Genomic DNA, 26034 nt, shown 5'->3' with positions numbered 1-26034 from the left:
TCACAATACAAAGAAGGGTAGACTCACCCAGAGGCATCCCGTCTTGGGTTGGAAGTTACTGTTGTTTGCCTGTACTTTGAGGATGGTGTGGCACAAATGGGTTGAAATTGAAGGAAGAGTCATGCTTGTAGAGTTGATTCAGGCAAGGACTGGGAACAGCAGCTTAGAATAGTCTTTGGCAATTCCATCAAGAAATACTCCAGGGTTTTGTCCCCACCCATTTCCTAACATGATCTGAGTTAGTTAATGTAACATTGACTGTCTATTGTAACAAACAACCCCACTGTCTCCATAACCTCAGTAGCTTAAAACCACAGTGTTTTGTAGGGGTTTCATTTTTTTGGTTTTGTGTTGCACTCTGCATAGCTGTGTGTTTCATGACTCGGTCCTGCATGGTCCTGGAGCTCTACAGACAACTCATCTCCAAATGGTGACTCCCAGGCCAGGTGTCAGAAAACTTGGTTTCTGGTGACGTGTCTCTTCCTGGCTTGTGGGTAGCCAGCTCGCTGTGTCCTCATGGGATCTTTTCCCTGTGAGTGCACAGAGATAGGGGATCTCGTCCCCTTCTTATAAAGATACCAGTGCTATTGGATTAAGGCCCCAATCTTCTGACCTCACTGAACTTCTGTCTCCTTAAAGGCCCTATCTCCAAATACAACCACACTGGACTTTGGGGCTTTAACCTATGAATTTCGGGAGAACACAATTCAGTCCATAAGAGCTAACAACAACAGTAGCAAGAACAACAACAAAAAACTTACCTAAATAAGAACATATAAGTATATTGCACAGATTTTAAGGTATTTAGAAGGTCACCAGTTAAAGAAGTCATAAGACACATAAACATGAGAAATTAAGATCTGCTATACCCTTACATCATAAGAAAACCTATCAAATCATAAATATGTTTCAAAATTGTGAGATACATCATTTTTAAACTTCCATCAAATTGATTATTCAAATTCTTACTGAAATTACTTATTTTAACAGGTTTTCAAATTCCTTGATAGTCACAATAGACAGAACATAGACTGTACAATATAAAATGTGAAAAATGACAGAAAAGGAAAATCCATGTATTATGAATAAGCTGAAAAAAAAAAAAGAACCAAACAAACTCTGAATTACAGAAAGCAAATACTTGTTGGGATGAGCGGTGCGTGTTGTATGAAAGTGCTGTGTCACCATATTGTACAGCTGAAGTTAATATTACACTGCATGTTAACTAATTGGAATTTAAATAAAAACTTAAAAAAAAAAGCAAATACCATGTTATTCTGCAGTCACTGGCTCTATCCCCCCTAAATCAAGATTGGGTCTTACTTTGTCCTTACTTCATTCAAAAGGATAAGAAAATATTCAATATTTTGATGTTTAAGCAAAGAAAATAAAGCAATCTCTGTATCATCTTGAGAAGCCCAAACATTTTGTAACAAATGCATTTTTAATTTACTTCCCTATGACACGTGGGGTTTAGTTGTTGGCACAGAGGCCCCCATGGTCAGTTTCAAGATTGTTCTCACTGACTTTCCTCCTTAGTCCTGATAGACGTCATGTTATTGAGAAAAATGGTGACATGAATTCCAAAAGCATTTTGTATCATATCTGAGATAAGATATATTAATGATATAAAATATTATATTTAAAAAGAGGCATAAGATTTTTTTAAAAAATAGGGTATTTGGGACTTCAAGGGTCTTCCTGTGGGAGAAGCTTCCACTTCACCGAAGAGTCAAGTTCATCAAAGTCATCCATCTCCTGCTCCTTGGAGAGCTCCAGGAAAACCTGAGATGGACAAGAAATGAAGAGAGAGAGAGGTCACACTGCCTTCTGTCACTCTGAGTGAGTGCAAGGCATATGCACACAGTGTCCCTTTATAGTGCACGGATGAAACAGAGTCACTCACACCGACCCACCTGCTCCAGGGTGGACTGGGAGAGACTGTACTCCTCCAGGTCGAAGCTCTGTTTAACTGCAGAAGGACGGACAGACATTAGGAGTTCATCTATTTTTTATTTGGAGAGTTTTACCAAGTTATGCACAAAATCTACATATAAATAGATTTTAAATATGCAAGATAAGGTAATAAATACTCTCGGACTAGATCTGTCTGAGATATGTGCTTGCTTAGGCAGCACATATGCTAAATATGGAAAGGCAAATTCACCCTGTGGTCTTGTAACAGGATGGAAATACTCTCTCATTATCTTAGAGTTTGGGCAGGGGCACTCCAGACTGGAAAACATGGTGTGAGGTCCCATACCACCTATGCAGGCTGAGTGGAGAGATGTTCCCTCTGCTCTGGAATGCTACCATGTGCCCCTCGATATCTGCCTTCAACCTCTCTACTCTGCTCTTTGCTCCACTGGCTGACTTACGAGGTCCTTTCTGGTGGTTTCCACCAGTGGCAGCTCATGAGAAGGGAGAGAGGAGTGGGGAGGTCAAAGCCTTTATTCCTTCACTCCCTCCCTCAACTTTGCCCCTTGACTGAAAGTCACTGCTTCTCACAAGATCACAAATTCTACATGATTCTACTCCTGGGTTCCAGCCACCGCTTCCTTTCTTAGTCCCTTTGGACCTGAGAACGTCAACACTTCTGCTGTGTCTAGCCCGGGGTCATCACACAGTGCCTTGTCCCTTGGCAAATGGTCCCTGCCTAAACCAAAAGTTTCCGAATTATCCTAGTTTGACCATCTATTAACAGTGTGGTTTGTGAATAAGATCCCCAAACGTGCAGATGCATAAGAGGAAAAAAATAATGAACTGAGAGGTGAGACTAGAAAGCAAAGGTTTCTTGTGGGCAGTTGTCACATTGCTGTGGCATTTCCTTTCTCCTCTCAGTGGACAGAGAATGTGGTGGGATTGGCCTGCAACCTGGGAACATGGGATTGGATCCTTGCCTCAAGTCTGGGAACACGTCAACAATTGTGCACAGTGATGGCCCTGTACTTTCAGAGTTTGGAGAGGCCAAGCCTCTGCATCCAATGGGAGGTCCTCTAAGAGATCTCTTGGAAAGGGAAGGGAATTCCAAGAAGTGGTCCTGGGGCTGTAAGAGACCAAGAGACCAGGAGGAGAAGGCATCTCCCACCTCAGAGTAGCTTTCGTCAGAGATTCTAGGTGGGAGGGAAGAGGGAATCTTCAAGGAACTCCTCTCTGCACAGAGGGCCCTCATGCCATAGTCCAGCTCTAATGAGCAAATCAAGCTCTGCTGTCATACTATCTCTTCTTCCCTCCCCTTACACTCCACACCAATGAGGCTCAAAACATCAGCAGATGAGCAGAGGAGGGAATAAGATAAGAAGGAGAGAAAGCCAACCCACCCATCTCCCTACTTTCAAGTCTCCAAGCATTAGGCAATGTTGACCTGGAGGGGGCTCATGAGGGTGGAGTTCTGTGCAGTTTGCAATACCCCAAAGTGATCTGATGCTACGGGAGAATGAGCCAATGTGGCAGGACACAGGAATTGTCATGGGGCATGCACTGTGCTCGCACACTATGGGGCCTACCTCATTCAGCTGTGTTTCAGCTGAGAAGATAACTGTGTCTCACCTAACATCTGGAGGGGGAAAAAATGCTAACTTACATTTCTACCACACAGTGGGGTAGAAAACTGTTAAAAAAAAAAAAAAGTTAGGGATCCACCACACAGTGGGGTAGAAAACTTAAAAAAAAAGTTAGGGATCCTTCCCATCTCCTAAGCAGAACTTTAGTTTTAGCAAATGAAACACAGCAGAAGGAATCTGAGGTGGGAGGGAACATGTTTAAAAGCAGAAACGTTAGAAGACTCTGAAGAAAGGGCTCCCTGTACTCTAGAGACACAGCCCTTTCTGGAATATCTCCCTCCCTGCTCCTAATTGGTCATAAAACACTTCATGTTGATCTGAACCAGTTGTGGGAATCTTTCCCATGGGAATGATGCAAAATTGGTCACCAGGCCAGGATGGTGAAAATGGTTAAAAAATTGGTCACTAGGCCAGAATGACGACCATGGAAAATGGTTACATGGACCCTAGAGCAAAGGTGACCAGCTGAGGAGAAAGTAAAAAAGAAAAGCTATCTGGGGCAATCGTAACCTTGTATCAAGGAGAAACACTTCTCTAAGAACTAGAATGTCTGGGGCTTCTAAAGACTGACAGGTGACAAGTAAGAAAGCACAGATCAAGAAGAAGGGGAGAGGGCGCCTGGGCGGCTCAGCTGGTGGAGGGTCGGACTCTTGATTTCAGTCTAAGTCTTGATCTCAGGGTCCTAAGTTCAACTCCTATGTTGGGCTCCACTCTGGGTGTGGAGCCTACTTAAAAAAAAAATAGAGAGAGAGGGATGGGGGGGGTTCAGCTTTTTATCAGATTTCATACACTGGTGTGATAGGCAAAATCAGAGCTTTGTATACTGATACGTCAATGCAGTATACAAAGATCACAATCCAAGAGTCTAGAGAAGAGTTATGGGTTAGCCCACCTCAACAGACACGGACTGCCTAATCAACATTAAACACTATCAAAGAGTACATACAGACAAAAACAAATGACTTTTTTTTTTTTTTAATGAATCTGTGGACACTCCAGCCCCAAATGCCAAAGATCTCTTCCTTCTAGAGTCTCATTCAATTAAGTCCCAACTTCTCAACCTTGGCACTAATGACATTCTGATGTGATCCCTCTTTGCTGCGGGAGGGAGCTGACATGTGTGCACTGTGGGATGTTTAGCACCACCCGGCCTTGACCTGCAAGATACCAGTCACACTCCCCAACTTCATCCCCACTTGTGACAACCAAAGATATCCACAGATATTACCAAATCACTGGTGACTGAGAACCACTGGATTAAAAGTCTTAATTTATTTCTGGTATAACAGCGCAATTTCATGCCCGTGTACCTCTTACACTGGTTTTATCCAAGATCTGAATTTCTCAGTTTCCCAGAGTCCTATCTCCAAAAAGTCACTCTTACCTATCTCTAATTTGAAGAAAGCTTGCGATAAGGGACACACATCCTTGACGGGCAACTTATAGACCATCAGGGAGGAGTACCTGCGAGGAAAGGAGAGGGAGACTGAGCCCCACATTTCAAGAAGACAACCATGGATGCCTGCATGTCTAAAAAGCAGCAACAATGTCACTAACAATTTGTTTCAATGTACGAGTCTACAGACCCATGGACACAGTGGTAGTGGGAATGTTCTTTAATCAACAAGAAGTCACTTTACTCAAGCAGAAGCAGGAGGGGGCTCTCACAGTAAGACTCCCTTTTACTCTCAGGAGGAATGGGAGACAGAGGAGACGAGCAGTACTCCAAGAAGGGAAGAGGCAGGATTACTTATCATCCTTCTTCCTTAGTGAGAAGAGAAAGCATTTAAGTACAAAGAACTAAGACCAGCTTCTGGCTCCACTGCTAGGATTTGGTATGATGAAAATGACCTCAAGTGCAATTAAATAATAATAATAATGCTAAGAACCACCACTCACTGAGCTTTTACTGATGCCTGGCACCGGGTCTCGGCTTTGAACAAGTGGCCACATTTAATGGGGGATGTTTTTACCCTCTAGAAAGGATCTCGATGACCTAGGTCCATGCATGCCTTAAGACCTGGCACATGATAGAGCTGCCAGGAATCTGAATTCCCTTACAACAATCAGCTTCCCAATCAGTACTTTGCTCTCTTATTTCCCTTTTGCGGAAGGAAATTCCCTTAGAATTGGGCCTTTCTTTAATAATTAATCAATAAATAAAATCACAATTAATTAATTAGAGGTAGTCTCTAATTAATTAAATCACAATTATCATAAAGTTAACAACAACAGCAACAAAAGAATGATCAAGTAAAGCTTTTATTTCTCTTCGTCATAACAGGAAAAACAAAAGGATGAAACAAGCCAACACCTGTCCTTACCTTTCCTGCCTAGCAGCCTGGGGGAAAAGTCTCAGAATTTCACAGTGGAGGGGCTCCACCTGGGCAGGGTTCTTCACCTTCAACTCGAGCAGATAATCTTTCCCAAATTTGCTTTTCAGGTGTTGTATGGAACCAATACACCTGGAGGTAGGATGAGGATGAAGTCAAGGAAGAGAAGGAGAAGACAGAGGGATTGCCGTCCACTCTCAGCCCCAGGAGGCCAGGGCTGTGCGGAGCGGGAGTAGCCAGTCACCCCAGCCCCTGCCAGTGATAACACTGTGTAATGCAACGTCTTTGCTCAGGGCCCTCTGGGGGGCCACGGGTGGGTTTGAATGGGCACCCACCTCAGCCTTCCAGACACCATGATGGCCACGCGGTCACACACGGCCTCCGCCTCTGCCATGTAGTGGGTGGTCAAGAGGGCGCCCCTCTCCGTGTTCCTAAAGGTGGCCCGGATCGCCTGCCTAAAGGGAGGTCAGGGGCAATGTTAGCTGCTGGGAATGCTCAAGATAAGATAAGAAGACTTTGAAATACCTTTCACAGGCACAGAGGAAACAACTAGTGAATTCGACTTAGACAAAGAAATGAATTTTGGAGGGAGAACGTCATGTAAATACCCAAACTATTGGGCAGAGTATATAATTCAGAACATGGCTGGGGCTGAAGGTAGAAGATGATATTGGGTAAGAGTTCATTTAGAAAAATACTGAGTTCCAAGAATATGTTTGAGAGAGCAGTGGGAAGAAAGAAAATGAGGAACACTTATTTAAAAGCATGATAAAAGTCACATAAGCCCTAAAGTACAAAACAGCAGATTTCTGTATAGTCCTAAGAATTTGAGATTTTTTTTCCTTGTAAGAACTATGTATCAGGTGATGCTGTAGAAATTGAAACTGGGGCCGCCTGGGTGGCTCAGTGGGTTAAGCCTCTGCCTTCAGCTCAGGTCGTGATCTCAGGGTCCTGGGATGGAGCCCTGCATCATCCCTCCTTAGCAGGGAGCCTGGCCCCCTCCACCCCCACCTGCCTCTTTGTCTACTTGTGATCTCTGTCTGTCAAATAAATAAAATCTTAAAAAAAAAAAAAAGAAATTGAAACTGAATAATAGATTGACGTGGTTGAGTATAAAAATGGGCCATGCATATCCCAAAGATCTATCATGAAAACAAGATTCTTAAGAGGATTATGGTGTTAGAATTATCTTTTTTTTCTTAATACAAATTGACTGTGATAGGGGCATCAGAGTTTTCTCCCCTGAATATTGCATTTCCTGATAATGGGTTGTCTTCTGCCTTATAAACCACAATTTTGAAGATCAGTTGTTATAGGGCTCACAAGTTCCCTTGGGATGACTCATGACATCCCCTCACCACATTTGCAGCTGCCCCTCGGTGTCCATGCTGGTGGAGGGCTCGTCCAGAAGCACCACCGATGGATTTCCCAGGATGCTCAGCGCAAAGCAGAGCTGCAATGAGAGGGACAAGTCTGGCACCGACCTGGGGTGCACAGAGTGACGCTGAGCCCCCCTCTTACCTTCCTCTTTATTCCCTCAGATAAAGCCTTCACGGGCTGCTTCAGCTGGTCCCGCAGCTTGAGCGCATCCGCCAACCTGGAGGAAACACAGTGGGTCCATCCACATGAACCCCACACTAAGGGGAATGTGTGTGGGGGATGGGCAAATCGGAACAAACAGTACATTAGAGACGTTTTTAAAAAGAGTATCCTGAATGATCATGCAATTGAAACCACCTAGATGCCTTAGGAGCTTTTTAATAGTGGTCAAGTTCATATTTTTCAATGACTAATATGGACTAATATTCCATATTAAGAATAATCAATAAAATTGTTCTCTCTAGGTTTAACATGTGAAAATACAACACTCCACTGGCTTCTTGATAGCTGTCTTCTCCCACAGGTGCGGTGTCATCGGTTAGAATCTCCCTTTCTTAATTCTCTGTGAACGTCATTCCTATCATATTCCCCCAGTGGAGAACGTGTGTGTCACCCCCCATGTACCGTGTGATGGTGACTGTTGCGTCCCCTTTCTCCAACCCTTTGATGGCAGCGAAGACCTCCAGATGTTCCCTCACTGACAGGTTGGGCCAGAGCACATTCTCCTGAGGACAGTATCCCAGGAACCCGAGGGAATCCCCCTCACTGCTCCCTTTCAAAATCACCTGCACAGAAAGTTCATTTTCGCATTCAGTCCAAAATTGTGTATACATGTGTATGGCACATGAGTGCAAAATTCAGTGATGTCCTCGTCTTACACACATAGCTGCCAAGAGTGCAAATGTAAATCAGTGATCACTTAGCTGTAGGAGAAAGATGGTAAAAAACTAAAAAAAAAAAACAAAAAAAAAAACAAAAAAAACCCCTCAATAAATCAAAAGGAAGCTATTCCACATTGTCCTATACCTCTATAGGGTTTGTTTCCAAGTCTGTTACCTTGGTTGGCTTCAGGGTGGCTTGCTGGGTTTTCGCTGTTTGACTTCCCTCACTGATCTCAACGTTCAAAGGAGTAGACACTCATTGAAGGTTCTATTTCCCCAATGTTAAACGAGCTATAATTATAGGGTCTGTTGCACAAGTTTATTGTGAGCATTAAAAATGGCAGTGCTTCTCAATCAGGGGCGATCTTCCCAGAGGACATTTGGTAATGTCTGGAGATGTTTGTGGTTGGTACATTGGGTGCTGCTGGGATCACATGGCAAGAGGCTAGGCATGCCACATAGGATGGTCTACACATGCAAAAAACGGGGCTAGCCCAAAATGTTACCAGCACCAAGCTTAGGAAATCCTGAACTAAGATAATAAATGAAAGGTCCTTGGCACTAGTCCGGCACATAGAAACCAATAAATACTAATAAATAGCATTTATTATTTTTATGAGCCAATCACAGTGCTTTACAATAATATAAATAAGTGATGTGTACCAGTGCTTACTGTGTGCTAGGATCTAAGCAGTTTATGTGTTTTGAATTACTTTATCCTTAGAAAAACCCTATATGACTCAGGTATCACTTTTAGAAACTGATTTAGAGTTCAGAAACTTGCAGAAGGTCACACAAGGTAAACCTGGGGGTTTAAAGCTGGACTCTGCCTTCAGAATCCAAGCCCTTGACCTCAACGCTATGCTGTCTTTTCCAAATACAGTGGAGAAAAGAACTAGTTAATGTGGGCTCACAGAGCATTCACTCTAGAGAGAGAAATGGAAAATAAAAACAACTAGACCCATATGGTGATGAATTATATCCCCTGCTTAATGCTTTCCAGGCAATAAACAGGATAAAGAATAAAAAAGGAGGATCCAAGGTTGCCATGAGTAGAGTCAGGGAAAGTCCTTTTGGGGAGGTAAATTTCAAAGTGACAAGAAGGAGGTAACTAAGTGCAAACCCGAAGGAGAAACACTGTAGCCAATGGAAGGTCCTACAGAAGGACAATGACCAAAGGCCAATGTCAGCAAGAAGTGAGCAAAGCCCAGATCTCACAGGGCCTTTTTTTGGCCATGCTAAAGGTTTTGGATCAATTCTAACTGAAGGATGATAAGCAGGAGAGTGACATGACTTCAGTGGCATCTTTTATGGGCCGTTCTGTCTGCTATGTGAGGAGAGACAATTTGGAAACCTCTGTTGCAATTCACACTGCTAGAAAATCTCTCTTCATGGCCCCTCCCTCTGCCCTCAACCTTCGGTCAAACGTCAGCAGCAGCTCCTCCTCAGTGTTGTGGTCCCTGAGGACGTCTGTCCATCATTTTATCCCACTTGGTCTAGATGTACGGCCAAGTAGCATTCACATACCATTCTAGTTTTTTTTTTTTTTTAAGATTTTATTTACTTATTTGACAGAGAGAGATCATAAGTAGACAGAGAGGCAGACAGAGAGAGAGAGAGAGGGAAGCAGGCTCCCTGCTGAGCAGAGAGCCCGATGCGGGACTTGATCCCAGGACCCCAAGATCATGACCTGAGCCAAAGACAGCAGCTCAACCCACTGAGCCACCCAGGTGCCCCACCATTCTAGTTTTTGATTGGGAATTTAGACAATCCTTCCCCCCCACCCCAATCTATGGTCTGTTTTCTGAATAAATCCCAGATCTTAGCAATTTAATTCAACAAATTCTCAGGATCCATAAGTCAAAAAATAAAAAGTAAAAAAACCCAAAGATCCCTGACCCGAATAAAGCTAGTATTCAGCTTTACTTTTACCAAAACATTTCCTTTTAATGTCACTACTTTTCATTCAATGGAACATATGGTGTCAGTAACATGGCGTGCTACTAGTTTTGGAATTAAGGTGAGAAGTTTTTAATTCATCCTCTCATTCTATGCATAACTCAATGGATTCATAAGAAAGGATCATTTATGTATTTTTGAGACTATCATCAATGTTCACAGGTTAGAGCTTGTTCGAGGCAGCATTAAGGACCCTATTTCTGTGTGGTTTACTGACCTGTCCTGCGGTTGGATTTGTATCTCCAGTTATCATCTTAATAGTTGTACTTTTGCCAGCTCCATTGTATCCTAAGAGCCCTATAACTTCACCTGAAAGAAACAGGTATGCTTAGAATTATAACGTCAAATAATTATAATAAACCTAGAGGCAAATACTCCTGGAGGGCTCACTATGTGTCAGGCTCTCTGTCGAGTGCACAGATGTATTAATTCATTTGTTCTTCACACACACACACACACACACACACACACACACACACACAAATAGGTGTTGTTACTGGCTTCGTTCTATAGGCAAAGAAACTGAGGGGTAAGGAGGATACATAACTTACCCATCGTCACAAGCCACTAAGATACTGGAATGGAAACAAATTTTGATCTCAAGTCTGTCGCATTTAACGGACACTTCCCCAAAATGTGTTTTTTAGAATAGAGACTGCACTGCTGCACCCCAGTGAGTTCCTCCTGGGTGCATTCCTGTTTTGAAATTAACGATACTCCTTCAAAAGCTACAGCATCCTTCTTAACAGAAAGACTGCCTTTTTTTTTTTTTTTTTGGCAGTTGTTCTTTTTTTGTTTGTTTGCCTGTTTCAACAGAACAGGCAGAACTGTCTTCTCAGACCAAGAGAAAACATTGTTATCGTAATCGAGGCGTTTAAGCAGGAGGGTTCTGCACGTGCCTGTGGGTGACAGGCTGCCTTTCGAGATTATCAACAGATGGCCCCCAATTCAGATACTATTATTCCCTCCCAAAGACCTCGTCTCAGGAGGTCAAGATAGCTTTAAACATTAAATCTAGTGTCTCCAACCTTTTTTAACACAGAAAGAGACATTTCTTATGGCCACTTTTTTCTTCCTCTTAGCGAAGCAGTCTTTCTTCTTGCCTGTGTATTCCTTCCGCAGGCAGCTAGCAATGATGACGGGTTTCTGTAGAGACAAGAGAATAACAGTGGGGCTTTATTCTTACCTTGAAATGAGGGAGTGCACCACATTCCCTACAACCACATTTTTCCCTGTACAGAATCATGACTCAGACAAGTTCTTTCCCCAGAAACTGCCATGTTCAAGTCAACTCTCCCAATCTATATTCCTGCAGGGAAATAACATTTGTATTGTATTGCATGATCTATGCTTGACCTTTCTCAGAAAAGAGGACCAGAGACATCCACCAAATCAGTAGGACTGTTCAGACACACACTCACACACGCACACATGCACACAAACACACAAACATCTCAGATGGACTCTCATCTTGCAATAAGCTTTACTCAGTCCATGAAACTCACAAAGTCTTACTTCCTTAGGTTTTGTAATGTGTAGCTTTTCTTACCCAAACTACAACCCCGGAAAAGCAATTAACAAGTTTGTGCCTGTGGGTATGGGTGTGTATTCCCTGGTTCTCCTATCTCTGGGGACATTGCATATTCCGCGAAGTCAAGGAATGAGCTCTGTAAGGACAGAAGAACTGCAAAGTGTTTTTCAAAATATTCAGATGAACGTTGTTCATCATTCTACCTCATCAAAGTCTGCAATGGTCCTAGCATTTGTGGTTCTCCTTCTTTCTATCTGAACATCTTCATCCTCTCCTTCGGGTTCTTCTGGGTTTGGAAAAATGCCACTGCTTCTTGGGGAAATTCTAAAATCAAAACAGTGTGAGAATTACTGGTCTCCAGTTGAAAAACTTGCAGCAAAAATAATGAGCTTGCTGTAGACTGCTCTCAATTATGTGAAAAGATTCACTCTGAGAACAATACAACCCCCATTTTTCAGCTCTGCGCCATCTGCCTTGCAAAGAGCCTGGTTTCCATCAACAAGTCAAATGATGCTACTCTTGCTTTTTCCCTAGTTTTACTTTTCTTCGACTGTTGTGACTTTAAAAAAATAAATAAATAAAACAGGACACACTCTCTGGCAAATGATTTTGGGGCATAGTTGTGTGAGAAAGGCATCTAGGAACCATAATTTTGGCACAGGTAATTTGGAATTCTGAAGACTTTGAGAGAACTGTGGGTTGAAACATTTGGAATTCGAGATGCATCCCAGAAAAATCCAGGACACGTAAGCACCAGTAAGTGAGCACTGTCACTTCTTAGAGATATGTTTTAGAATCACTCCTTCCTGACTGCTATCCACCCAGTTCTTTCCTTCATCACCCCTACCACTGATTACTGCTTATGCTCATCTCCCTCCTTCATGCCATCGCAAATGGTTGCTGTCTGCCGATCTCCTAAAATATGGCTGTCACCTTGTCATGCTCCTGCCCTACTACCTACTTTACACTTGAACTGGATTCATATTTTGTGAGTTAGACGAGGTTTCCAAAACATAGCTGTCTTGATTTCCCATTATGTAATTTGCAAAGTCTTCCCTATGCTTCTGTACTCCAAAACCCTCCAAAATTTAGCTTTAATTTAATTTTTCATTATCTGCCAGTACAAACCTGTAAGTTCTTTCCAGCTGTCTTCTCAATCTATAGGAAGGTAGCATTTATATCAGCTTCTGCTTTTTTCTACCTTCCTGGACTGGCTATACTTACCAATTGTTTATCTATATTTACCCATTATTTTAAAGATTTTATCTTCCGTATATAACTTTCTTTTAGTATGTCAGTGAAATTATGGTATTCCTTAATTTTTCAGTGTCTCATGTGTGTTAATGTGGTTTCCCTCCCTAGATTGTAAGCTCATTAAAGTATCATGAATTAGAATAATTTTGTACAGTACACAATTCCTAAAAAAAAATCCTGTGCGGTAATTTTTACTTAATTAGCTTAGGCATATTAAAATATTTTTAAACAATGAAGATTAAAATAAAACATGAAATCATATTTAAATTTTCTCAACCTGAACACGGGATCTTTTCTCATTGATTTCTTTCTAAAGCTCACTTCCAGACACCGGAGAACAAAAATGAATATGCAAAAGTGAAGGTAAGGCTAAGGGGAGAAAAAAACAATCAGTGTTAGAAATCACCATAAAAAACAACAAGTTCAATACTGGAATTTATTTAAGGAGTTTGACTGTATGTACAAAGACAGATCTGATAACATTTTGACAAGTTTGAAAGACAATCTTTTAATGTCCAGTGAAACTCTCAGAGCTAGCTCTTCAGAGAAGCCACAACAGACTAGACAGTAGTAAGTTGGCACCAGGACTAATCACACCATTGAGAGTTTGGGCTCTAAACTCCATGTCAAATGATTATTATAAGAATAGCAGTCCAAATTTTAAAGTATGTGTGTGTGTGTGTGTGTGTGTTGCTTCAGATGCCTAAAATACTGTGTTTTCAAGTGCCGAAGTTAAACTTTTTAACTTAATGCTAAGCAAACAAATGTGTCCCCCTCATGCAAGAACATCTAAATGGAATGTATTCTTACTATTAGCAGTGCCAGGAACACGATTTGATGTTCTGAAGCCCCTAAGTAATCCATAGAGTCAGGAGAAATCTGTAAAATGAGGAAAGGTAAGTTTAGATGAACCTTTATCTGTTCTCGAATCTCATCTCACATAAGATGCACCAATGTCCTTTAAATGACCTTGCCAGTGTTCTCTCTGGTGCATCAGGTAAAAGTCTACTTCTGACCTCGCTATGTGTCTTCTTGGCGTGCAGGGTCACTCAGTGACCTCTTCCGCTGTGCTGGACTAGAGGCTCAGATGCTCTTAGAACACTGGGAGTTGGCAGGATTTGCCTTCCTAGGAAAAACACTGGGTGGTGCTGGCAGGATCCATTGAAGCCATAGGCAAGATTTATCTTAAGACAAACCCTTTCCTCTAACTTTTACCTGCCTTTCTTCCTAAATCTGTGCTCCTTCCCTAAGAACCATTACATAGCTCGTCCCTTGCTCCATCCACTCTTAAGAATAACCATGACAATCACTCATGCTACAAAGCTCTTCACCTACAGTTCTGCATGGTTTTCATTAGATTTACAACACATGCATAATACACATAATATTCGTGCACAACATGTAAGTGCACGATTTTCATCAGATTCACAATAGATTTTGAAATGTCCCCCGACTTCTTAGTAAATAAAGAGTAAAAGGCCAGTTTTGCTTCTTGAGCTTCATTTCCCAGGACTTTTTTCTGAGCAATGGTGAGCTGACTTAGTAAATCTCTATCATAGCCATCCGTCTCTATCACAGCCATCTAGAAAAGATGATTGTGTTCTTCTCCTTGAATGGTTTGCCAGGACCCTGACATTATTTCAAATGATCTTATTCTCCTATGTGACTTTGTCACCTGCTTCCAAACACTACTACACCCAAAATCAACTTTAAGCCCCCTATCTTTGCCCTATCTACCATATTTTATTTTTTCAGCTTTGTCACTCTACTCTCCTTACTCCATAATTTGGAGTTGGTGACCCTCCATAATTTGGAGTTGGTGACCCTCCAACCCACCAACCCCACCACTGTCTCGCTGTCCATAAACCCCCTCATTTCCTTAATTCTTCATTCCGCATAGAATCCATGGTCTGTTGCTACAATCCTTCCTTATAAGGAACCACTACTTAGTTATTCTTTTCTTTGTCAGACTCCCTTGGCAAAACACTAACCCTGATTGAAAGTAACTCCGCCTGCCCTGAACGGTATCTGGGAAGGAGACTATGATAAGAAAAACTATCAGCTTTGCTGACTACACTTGGAAAGTAGGGCAAGGGATCTTTTAGCACTGCCTGTCAATTCTTCTGACCTACTTTCTGAAATAATTGTTCACATCCTTTCCTCTATCCTCAACATCCCAACACCCCTGTTCACCTCACTCAAAGTTAAAAACGTCATCTCTTTCCATAAGAAAGTAGGATCACTCAGAGGAGAATCATGTGTCTTATTACCATCCAAGCAACTAAACTATTTGCCTCTGGCTATGGTCTTGATAAAGAGATAGAATGTTCCTGCTATGATGGAAAGCAACCTCTCTGCTTGGGCACTATACCATATATATTTTTTTTTTCCTCAGCTATTCAAGGAGTCAGACTTCTTAGGTAGTTCATGTCTCTCTTTTCATCAGAAACTTCTCTCTTATAAGCATGTTATCTCCCTTCTTAAACGGAAATGTATTCTTCTCATTCATCTACTTTTCCATCTCTGTTATTCTTTTCAGCAAAACTAGAAATAGGTGTCTCTACCCCTGCATTACCTTCTCATCTCACAGTATCTACTAAGCTCACTCTAGTTAGGTTTGGTGTTCACCTTTCCCTTGAATTCTATCTGATTAATATCACCAATGACTTCCATGTGGTCTCCATCCAGTGGTCTCTTCTCAGTCATCAACTTTCTAGACCTCTTGTTCGATGGTTGAATCACTCTCTTCTGCCTAAAATATTCTTTATTGCCACCTGGAACATATCTGCCCATACAGACATTTTAAGTGTTTAAGGAGAGTTTCTGAGAAGAGATTCTGGTGCACAACCATCCTTCACTTTTTCTTCTACCTCATGGTCTCCTCCTCAACCTGACTTGCTGACTCTTTTGACCAATCTTTAAAGTTTGGATTCAAGGCCAAATCTTTGGCCCACTTTTTATTCTAACTATATTTGTTCTGTAGGTTATATTATCTAGTGCCATGGCTTTAGATATCATTTATGCGCTGATGCGTGTCGAGCAACCACAAGCAGGATTTTAGATTCATACATCCTGCTGGCTATTTGGCATTTCCCATTGTATGCCCATTAGGAAACTTAAAACCAGTATGTCCAAAATTAACAGAAAAAGCACAGCTCATTAGCCTCCCAGCAGGGTCATTTGTTCCCAGGAGAGAGGGTTATCATGAGAACTATAAAATTCCACCTCTGCAAAGATGCCTTTGACCTTCATGAACCAAGGCAGAGCTTCTTATTAAATAATGTGACTCTTGCCTTTGTAAAAGAATGATCTTTCCAAAGACAGAGACTTTGAATTTTGTAGATAAGGACTCCACCAAGATTTTTACAGTATTCTAGGCTATCTCCAGTGGCCGCACACTTCATGACCTAAGGACAGGCATGAAATTACTTACCTCAGAGAAAATGAACAGAGAACCAATCAGTGAGAAAGGTGGTATTAATATAGTGCAGAGAAATAACCCTAGAAATCCATATTCATTTATATCTGTAGCAACTATTGTGAAGATGGTGATCTAAAAGGAAAAAAAGAACAAGTGCAGCTTAATTTCACTAATGCGTAAAAAAATCTGAATTTTAGGATGTTTTCCAAGAGGGTGGGAATTCATCTTGTAAATGTTCTTATTTTCAGCTTTTCCTCACAAGGCAGTATTACCACCATTTTTTTTTCTTTGCAGCACAAGATTGTGTCAGAATTCTGTATTTGACTGACTATGATATTTTTAAGACACAACAGGGCTCTCAAATTCAATGTGCTTGCAAATCATTTGGAGTTCTTGCTGAAATTCAGATTCTGACAAGAGGGATCTTTTTCACACATTGCTCAGTCTTTTCCTTTTGTTTAATTTCACAGGAGATCACAGACATCTGTTTGGATTTAAACATACCAGTATTCATTTTCACAGCTGCATAGTATTTCTTTGAAAGGATGTGCAAGAATTCAACAATTTTGCCTTCAGAAAATATGTTGTTCCAATTTCTCTGCTCCTATAAATAATGGTCTACCTAAATCCTTATCTATTAGCACTCTTTATCTTTATCTTTTAAAGATTTATTTATTTTGTTTTAGAGAGAAAGACAGAGTGTGAGCACAAGTGGGAGGGGCAGAGGGAGAGGGAGAGAGAATCCTCAAGCAGACTCCACACTGAGCATAGAGCCAGACATGGGGCTCAATCTCATAGCCCTGAGGTCATGACCTGAGCTGAAACCGAGTCTGGTGCCTCACTAACTGTGCCCACCAGTTGCTCCAACACTCTTAGTCTTTTAGGAAAGATTCTGAGAAGTGTAAATACAAGTTAAGATTTATGTGGATTCACACTGTCAACAGTTACTAACAGGTTATTTTTCAAAAAGATGGTGACAGTTTATGCTCTTACAAACAGGGATGGGTGTGTATGTTAGACCTCCTCATGCACACTGGGTGCTTTAATTAATTACTGTAGGTGTCCTTGTTTTACTGCTGATATTAGGTGAATAGCTGCATAAGTTTACTATGTCCTATAATATTTGTCATTGGTTTTTAGTAATTTGTCCTTCCTGTGCTTATACTTTTTATTGGACATTTTTAAAGGAATGGTATAGTGTTTTCTTAACTGATACAGTTTTCCTCTGTTAGTTTGATAGCTCCTAATAGAGGATCAACATTGTAATTTGAAATAAATCATACTGAACTAGTCTTCTTCTTTTAATTTACTTCTGCTTTGTCATCTTTTTATTTAGAGAACTGTCTTTGATTTTCCAAATTAATTTATCAATGATTTTCTTTTTTACTCTCTTTTTCTTAGGATTTGTAGTAAAGTTATGTTCACTTTATAAAAGGAAATATTATACTTTGTGAATTATATATATATCTTAAATATATATAAATATTTATATATTATATATTATATAATATATATAAATATTACATATATTATATGTAAATATATATTTTATATATATTTATGATTCCCAAAGTTATTCAACTTTATGCATCTTTAACAGAATTCAGTGTTCCTTACCAGTGGTTTTATAGCATTTTAAATTTTCTTAAATTATTTTTATTTATTATTTAATTTAAAATTTTTTCAGTGTTCCATCATTCATTGTTTATGCACCACACCCAGTGCTCCATGCAATATGTGAGCTCCTTAATACCCACCACCAGGCTCACCCAACCCCCCACCCCTCTCCCCTCCAAAACCCTCAGTTTGTTTCTCAGAGTCCAAAGTCTCTCATGGTTTGTCTCCCGCTCCAATTAGTTTAATCCTTAAATGGTTCTCCTTCCCCCCACGCTGTTTTTTGAGATATAATTGACATATTCCATTGTGTAAGTTTAAAATGTACAATGTGATCTTTTGATACACATATACACTGTGAAACAATTACCAAAATAAGGTTAGTTAACACACCCCTATCCTTATATAGTTACCTTTTTGTTGTTGTTACAATGAGAACACTTAAGATCTACTCTTTTAGCAACTTGCAAGTGTATAATACAGTATTGTTAACTATCATCATCACGCTGTACATTAGATCCCAACAACTTCTTCGTCTAATAACTTAAAGTTTATACCCTTTGACCAACATCTCCCCATTTCCCTCACCCACAGCCCCTGGTAATCAGCATTCCTTTCTGTTTTGATAAGGATGGTGTTTTAGATTCCACACATACATGAGATCACACAGTATTTGTCTTTTTCTGTCTGATTTATTTCACTTAACCTAATCTCCTCAAGGTTAATCCTACAAGGGGCAGCAGTTCCTCCTTTTTATGGCTGAATAATACTCCACTGTATGTATATACTACATTTTATCTATTCATCTGTCAGTGGAAAATTAGGTTGTTTCCAATAAACATGGGGAGCACACATCTCTAAGAGATAATGATTTCATTTCCTTCAGATAGATACCCAGAGGTACATACCTGGATCATACAGTAATTCTATTTTTTTAATTTTTGAGGAAACTCCATATTTTTTGCATAGTGGCTGCACCACTTTATAATCCCAGTAACAGTGTAAAGTATTCCCTCTTCTCCACATCCTTGAGAGCATTTCTTATCTTTTGTGTTTTTCTTGATAGTCTAACAGGTGTGAGGTGATATCTCATTGGGGTTTTGATCTGCATTTCCCTGATGATGAGTCATACTGAGCTTGTTTTCACATACCTGTTACTATTATTATTATTATTATTATTATTATTATTATGCTATTGAGTTATACAATTTCCTTACATATTTTAGATATTAACCCCTTACCAAATACATGGTTTATAAATATTTTCACCATTCCATAAGCTTCCCTGTCATTTTATTGATTGCTTTGCTCTGCAGAAACTTTTCAGTTTGACACTGTCCTTCTTGTGGATTGTGCTTTTAAAAATCATATTCTTAAAATTATTTAAAAATTATTTGAAAATCAAATAATATGTACTGTGTGCATACTTACAATTAAGAAGAAAAATGACCAAATACCACTATTTTTTCTCCTATTGCGAAAAATGAATGAAATCACGTATGTCAAGAAAACCAGAGATGAGACATATCCAATACTACATAAGATCTGAAAATAGAAATATTAAGGTTGGATAAGGTAAATCGAAACCTAGGAAAGCATTCATACTGAAACCTCAACTTTCCAAACTATGCTATAGCAAAGGTAATTTGAAATTCTTTAGTTTAAGATTAATAATGTCATTTCAGGGGCGCCTGGGTGGCTCAGTGGGTTAAAGCCTCTGCCTTTGGCTCAGGTCGTGATCCCAGGGTTCTGGGATCGAGCCCCGCATCAGTCTCTCTGCTCAGCAGGGAGCCTGCTTCCCCTCTCTCTCTTTCTGCCTGCCTCTCTGCCTACTTGTGATCTCTGTCTCTCAAATAAATAAATAAAATCTTTTAAAAAAATAATGTCATTGCATTCATGAAATATAGGCTAATAAAACTATCTCATAATTTTTGCCACTTACCTGAACTAACAGGTTTTGAATTATATATATAATCTCATCTGGGCTAAAAACATAATCCATTATTTGCATCAGAAGGAGGATCAAGAAGTAGAGGGGAATATCCATCAGCGCCTGGCCAAACCAGTAAGCAGAAGGGTAGAGGCCTGAAATCCGTAGCTGGGAGTAAACTTTTCTCTGGGAAAGAAAAGGAAGAATCATCAAAAGTGCTGAGTAGTTGAGGCTTGAGAAACTGCAAATATGTGGTCACATAATCATTCATTTTTGTGTGTGTGTTCCTTTCATGTATTATATTGATACAATAAATGACACTGTTACTGGCCATACTCCTCCTTTAGGGAGGATCAGTGGTAGTCCAAATTGCATGGTGACCTCATTGTCCAAAGGAGAAATGCACCAACAAAACCAGCCCACATTCCATCACGGAATGACTGGACATTGCCTCATTAAGATGCCTTTTCTTTTCTTTGCAAAGCTATTCTTCCTTTGGACACTAATGGAGACTTGTAAATCGTACAAAGATTCCAGAGATGTAGGTCTACAAATTCCCTGTAAGATTCTTCAAATTTATGATGGGTATAAACAGTCCTTTTATAATTGGCATTTTATTTTATGTCTAAGAAATGATCTTCTAACAAGTCAATTTTATTACTATCTTTTTAGGTTGGCATAAGAAGATGTCTGTTAAAACTAATAAGATAAAAATAAGAAACTTATTGTCTTGAAGTAAAGCACATTTTTCATTATTATGTATGAAAACTAGTAAGTAGATTTTGATATTGTGACCCACTCTAAGTTATATTGTTGTGGTGATTGTCTTAACACAAGGCTTAAAATATTACTTGAATTTTAACAGAAGCACAAAAGCAATGCTGAGTCTATATAAAGACATTCTTTAGGAAAAAAGTTAGAATGGAGATAAATATTCTGGAAAGGGAAGTGTACCTGGAAAAAAATCAGGAAAGAGAATGATAGCTAGGATGTGTTAGAGAGCTGAACTTTTTCTGTTCATTAATATGTTCAATATATGTTTACTGAGCACATCATGTGCTTTGTGTTGGTTACGGGGCCCTGGTGGAGGTCAAGTTGCAGAGGCCAAAAGAAATAAAGGTGATATGCAAACAGGTGTAGTGATAGCTACATAATTAAAATTGTGAAAACTAAAATTTAAGAAGTAAAAGTAAAAGTGTTAAGATAAGGGTCATAGAAGAGGTGAATTGTAATTAGGGGGTCTGTCAGAGAAGGTTCCCTTGTGAAGGGCCTGAGTGGGGGTCTAAGTGGTGAGTAGGAGTTGCACAGGTGACAGGTAGGGAGCACAGTAGGCAGAGAGCACAGGAGAGAAGACCTGTAGTGGGTACAGTTGGCCCTCTCAAGAAACTGGAAAGAATCCAGTTGGCTGGACATAGTTATCGACGTAATAGCGGCATCATATCAAAGTGGAGAGAGACATCTGGGTCCAGTTCATGCACTGATTTTCAGGCTACAGCAGGGATTTCATTCTTGCTCCTTGGTTTGCCAAGAAACCAATGGAGGGACATAGGTGAGTCATCAGTGTGGTCAGATGTGTGTGTTTAAGTACTTGTTCTGTCCCACTGGGTGGAGAATGGGTAAGGAGAAGACTAATGAGGAGCCATAGTAAGCATTTAAGGAGGCTGATGTGCTCGTCCAGATGATAGTGGCTCTGACCAGGGTGTTGTAGGAGAGATGGAGGAACATGGGAAGATTTTACGTAGATTTCAGAAGCAAATTCCATGACTTCACCATTAGCTGGCCATGGAGGCTAAGGAGAAAGAGGTATTAATATCATGGAGTTTCCAATTACATTTGCATTTTAGATAAATATCTTTAAAAAAATTTAGTACAAATATGTTCCAACTGAACGAAGCTAAAATGCATCTTAAAAGGGGCAGTCATTTTCAACAATAAGCCAAAGTTTCTGGGATGAATTGGTTAGGACTGTTTCACTGAGTAACTTCACCACCACCTCAAAGCGAAAACCATCACCAAGAGAGGCATTGTGATAATGTCAGAGGGTCGTGGCTACCAATCAAAATCTCAGCGATAAACCAGATGAAATCTGCCATTCCCTGTTAGTGGATGATACCTCCTCCACTGTCCTTCCCGAGGTCTCACTGCTGTTTAAGAAGAAAAGCATTATATTTGCCAACCTTTTATTAAAATGCGGGATGAGGGGCGCCTGGGTGGCTCAGTGGGTTAAAGCCTCTGCCTTCGGCTCAGGTCATGATCCCAGGGTCCTGGGATCGAGCCCTACATCGGGCTCTCTGCTCCGCAGGGAGCCTGCTTCCTCCTCTCTCTCTGCCTGCCTCTTTGCCTACTTGTGATCTCTGTCTGTCAAATAAATAAAATCTTAAATATGCCCTTCAAAAGACAAATGTATAAGGAAGATGTGGTCCATATACACTATGGAGTATGATGCCTCCATCAGAAAGGATGAATACCAAACTTTTGTAGCAACATGGACGGGACTGGAAGAGATTATGCTGAGTGAAGTAAGTCAAGCAGAGAGAGTCAATTATCATATGGTTTCACTTATTTGTGGAGCATAACAAATAGCATGGAGGACAAGGGGAGTTAGAGAGGAGAAGGGAGTTGAGGGAAATTGGAAGGGGAGGTGAACAATGAGAGACTATGGACTCTGAAAAACAATCTGAGGGTTTTGAAGGGGCAGGGGGTGGGAGGTTGGGGGAACCAGGTGGTGGGTATTAGAGAGGGCACGGATTGCATGGAGAACTGGGTGTGGTGCAAAAACAATGAATACTATTACGTTGAAAAGAAATAAAAAATTAAAATAAATAAATAAATAAATAAAATAATAAAATGCGGGATGACGCATTATTTCAAGCACGTAAATTTGGAGTGTCCCCCCCCTCCATATAAATGTATAGTCATAGAGCGGAGAAGGGGTCTCTGAGTAATAAGAACATGCAAGGACTTTGTTAAATCTCCTTACCTTATAGTCACCGACGCTGCTCATCGCAATGTATGGAGTGAAACAGGCTGCCACCGGGATCCAGAAGAAGGAGTTACTCAGGTACCCATGCTCATAAGACATGTGCTCCTGAAATCATGCAGAACACGTGAGCTGCTGGCAATTGCACACACAGTTCATTTGTGCTTAATCTTAACTAAGTCATTCAAATAGGTGAATTGGTGCTATGAAGAACGTGGGACAGCCCCCACCTCACCCCAAATCTCTGTAGCTTCCCAACAGCATGCAAGAGGCACTCAACAGTTCTCACAGCTCTTTCTGAAGAGGCATGGAGGTTAAGGCAGGGGTGGAAGTTGTTAACTGCCTGCATGATGGCCACATCAAGCAATGCAAAAGGGAAAGGGGAGAGCTTGACAGTGAGGACCTCTCCATAGCAATCAAAGGGAAATTCTGCTCAGCATCATCAAGTTCATCTCCATCTACACAAGGAACTGAGGTCAAAGCTAAACCTACCCAAGACAATCACACAGGTCACCTAGGCTGTGGTGGCCACGTACATAGAAGCTACAGGGAGCAGATACAACTAGAGAAAGCAGGATGTCTCCAGAGCACCATTTCTTCCTGTCTTAATCTCTCCATCTTTCCTCTCTGCTTCCAGCCCCAGCAGTGGAGAAAAAAAGGGGTGGGGAGTCCAGAGCAAGGTCACTCTCTCCTTTTCACTCCAAGATGTTAGACTAGAAAAGAGGGAAAAGGGCAAAGCCCACCACTGCCCATCCACCCACTTCACCCCCGCTGTAAGGCCACAAACTGACCCTGCGGTGTTTGAATTGGATAGGAAATTGAAGTTTTGGACAGCACTGGAATAATTCTTAATAACAATGAGTGACCAGGGAGCTGTAGAGGATGACTATGGTGTCACTTCAAGATGGCGAAGGGAGATTCAAGATGGCACCATGATGGAGATGCACGCCCTCCCCCCACTGAGAAGATTCTGACTCCTGATATGAGCAGGCCTGGTAAACTACATTTTAAATAAGAACTGCTTCTAGTCCAATTTCAGCCCATCTTGCTGATCTAGTCAAAGCTGAACCTTCTTTAATGGAAACCCAGTGTAATCCCAAGAAAAATAACACAAACAGCAATAGTGATAATGAGAGCAATTTATCAAGTGCCTGTGGTTTCCTATGCTTATGTGCCATCCTGTTCCTCTTTAACTCAGTCAACTGCACCTTGTGCTCACATTGCCTTATTTACATCTTAAGAAAACTTTGTGATGACGTTTTCATCTGTATTTTTTTTCCTTGTGGATTGCTGAACCAAGGGCTATAGAAGGTCAAGTTGTTGAGACAGCCACTTGTCTGGCCTTTAAGACTGTTTCAGCGAGGTCCCATTACCTACTGCCACAGGTGGTGACAGATCTAAGAAGCTATCAGTTCTTTTTCCCCAACTATTTGTCTTTTCTACTCTTCCACTGACCCCAAGTCATCCAATCCAGGTTATAAATCATCGCTAGATAATGTGTCTATGTATATATGTGTGTGTGTATCAACCCGTAAATGTAAACAACATGTGTGTAAAACATACACTTATTCAAGAACAAGTTCACAAGTTACTTCTGCACTTCAAGTGTCTTCTTGAAAACTTAAAGTTCAGGATAAGTGAGATAATATCATATTGACTTCAGGTGCACCTGGGTGGTACAGTCAGTTAAGCATCTGACTCTTGAATTGGCTCAGGTCATGATCTCAGTTGTGGGATCGAGCCCTGCATTGAGCCCAAGCTGGGCATGGAACCTGCTTAAGATTCTCTCTAACCCTCTCCCTTTGCCCCTCCCCACTCTGAAAATTTATACTTACTTCAAAATATGTACTTCTATCAGTCTGAATGCGTTCTGAAGAATTAAAAATTCCAAGTAGCCCATTGCTGATGATATCCATGAGGACAGGAAAGCAATTCAGCCTTTTGGTATTACATGCTATTGAGAATCTGTGATCCTAAAATATAATAAATGTGCATTCTAAGCCCTCAGGAAGCAAATACAAAATTTAATGAAAGAATATGGTAGAAAATCATTCGAATTTTTGACAAAACAGGAAGGCTAAAGCATTGAATGTGATTAATATCACCATCACTCATATTATTTGATTAATTCCCTATATACAGCAAGGAATTCAGTATTTTGCTCTTTACTGACCATAGCAGCGGACAGGTGGCTCTTTATGCCTAAATGGTCACAAAATGAAATGCCTCGGATGACTTTTAGCAGCAATACCATAAAACTCCACAAAGCAATGTCTCTGTAACATGGCCATAGGCTTCCTTTCAAAATGCGATACATGCATTTTATAAATTAAGAATGTGTGGATACTTAGAAGCAGAGAGCAGTCAGCTACTGTAATGAAAGCATAGGTTTTCACAAATACTGAGCTTGTAGTAGCAATGCTGCATGTAAAAATCTCCTTTAACGGGCGCCTGGGTGGCTCAGTGGGTTAAGCCTCTGCCTTTAGCTCAGGTCATGATCTCAGGGTCCTGGGATCAAGCCCCGAATTGGGCTCTTTGCTAAGCAGGGAGCCTGCTTCCCCCTCTCTCTCTGCCTGCCTCTCTGCCTACTTGTGATCTCTCTCTCTGTCAAATAAATAAATAAAAATCTTTAAAAAATAATCTCCTTTAAAATGACATTTTAAAATCACTTGACTTGTAAGTCAAGTCATTATGCTGTACATCTTAAACTTATACAGTGATGTATGTCAATTTTATCTTAATAAAGCTGGGGGAAAACATACAGTAAAAAACGTTACCTCTCTCTATATATACATATACACACATATATCATAAATTATATATAGATACATATGTACACTGTGATTACTTCTTGCCCAAATAAAAAGAATAAAAGTTATTATTTTCTCAATCACAAAAAAATCACATGGATTGTAGCTAATCTAATTACTTAAAGCAATGTTTATTGATCTTAAGAATGCCATTTTTTTAAAAGATTTTATTTATTTATTTGACAGACAGAGATCACAAGTAGGCTGAGAGGCAGGCAGAGAGAGAGAGGCGGAAGCAGGCTCCCCGCTGAGCAGAGAGCCTGATGCGGGGCTCAATCCCAGGACCCTGAGATCATGACCTGAGCCGAAGGCAGAGGCTTTAACCCACTGAGCCACCCAGACACCCCAAGAATGCCATTTTTGAATAACTATTTTTCT

General features: G+C 40.6%; 1 protein-coding gene across 1 annotated transcript in view; it reads right to left on the bottom strand.

The window, feature by feature from the left end:
• Positions 1 to 756: 756 nt before the first annotated feature.
• The window catches only part of ABCA9 (ATP binding cassette subfamily A member 9), a 64611-nt gene continuing 39333 nt past the window's right edge, over positions 757 to 26034 (bottom strand). Inside the window, exons 22-39 of the mRNA XM_032870756.1 lie at positions 24682 to 24819; positions 22847 to 22954; positions 19879 to 20052; positions 19368 to 19481; positions 16335 to 16454; positions 13712 to 13780; positions 13179 to 13270; positions 11851 to 11971; positions 11145 to 11262; positions 10334 to 10425; positions 7901 to 8061; positions 7418 to 7493; positions 7255 to 7349; positions 6232 to 6351; positions 5888 to 6028; positions 4948 to 5027; positions 1917 to 1972; positions 757 to 1785 (exon numbers count right to left, since the gene is read on the bottom strand). Of these exons, the coding sequence (XP_032726647.1) occupies positions 1690 to 1785; positions 1917 to 1972; positions 4948 to 5027; positions 5888 to 6028; positions 6232 to 6351; positions 7255 to 7349; positions 7418 to 7493; positions 7901 to 8061; positions 10334 to 10425; positions 11145 to 11262; positions 11851 to 11971; positions 13179 to 13270; positions 13712 to 13780; positions 16335 to 16454; positions 19368 to 19481; positions 19879 to 20052; positions 22847 to 22954; positions 24682 to 24819 (1971 nt within the window). The 3' untranslated portion in view covers positions 757 to 1689. The remainder of the gene's footprint in view (positions 1786 to 1916; positions 1973 to 4947; positions 5028 to 5887; positions 6029 to 6231; positions 6352 to 7254; positions 7350 to 7417; positions 7494 to 7900; positions 8062 to 10333; positions 10426 to 11144; positions 11263 to 11850; positions 11972 to 13178; positions 13271 to 13711; positions 13781 to 16334; positions 16455 to 19367; positions 19482 to 19878; positions 20053 to 22846; positions 22955 to 24681; positions 24820 to 26034) is intronic.

This window comes from Lontra canadensis, unplaced genomic scaffold (genome assembly GCF_010015895.1).
Source record: "Lontra canadensis isolate GAN:19392208 unplaced genomic scaffold, GSC_riverotter_1.0 scaffold41, whole genome shotgun sequence".
Classification (NCBI taxonomy): domain Eukaryota; kingdom Metazoa; phylum Chordata; class Mammalia; order Carnivora; family Mustelidae; genus Lontra; species Lontra canadensis.
Note: the sequence above shows the minus strand (reverse complement) of the source record. Positions and strands in the feature narration are given on the sequence as shown.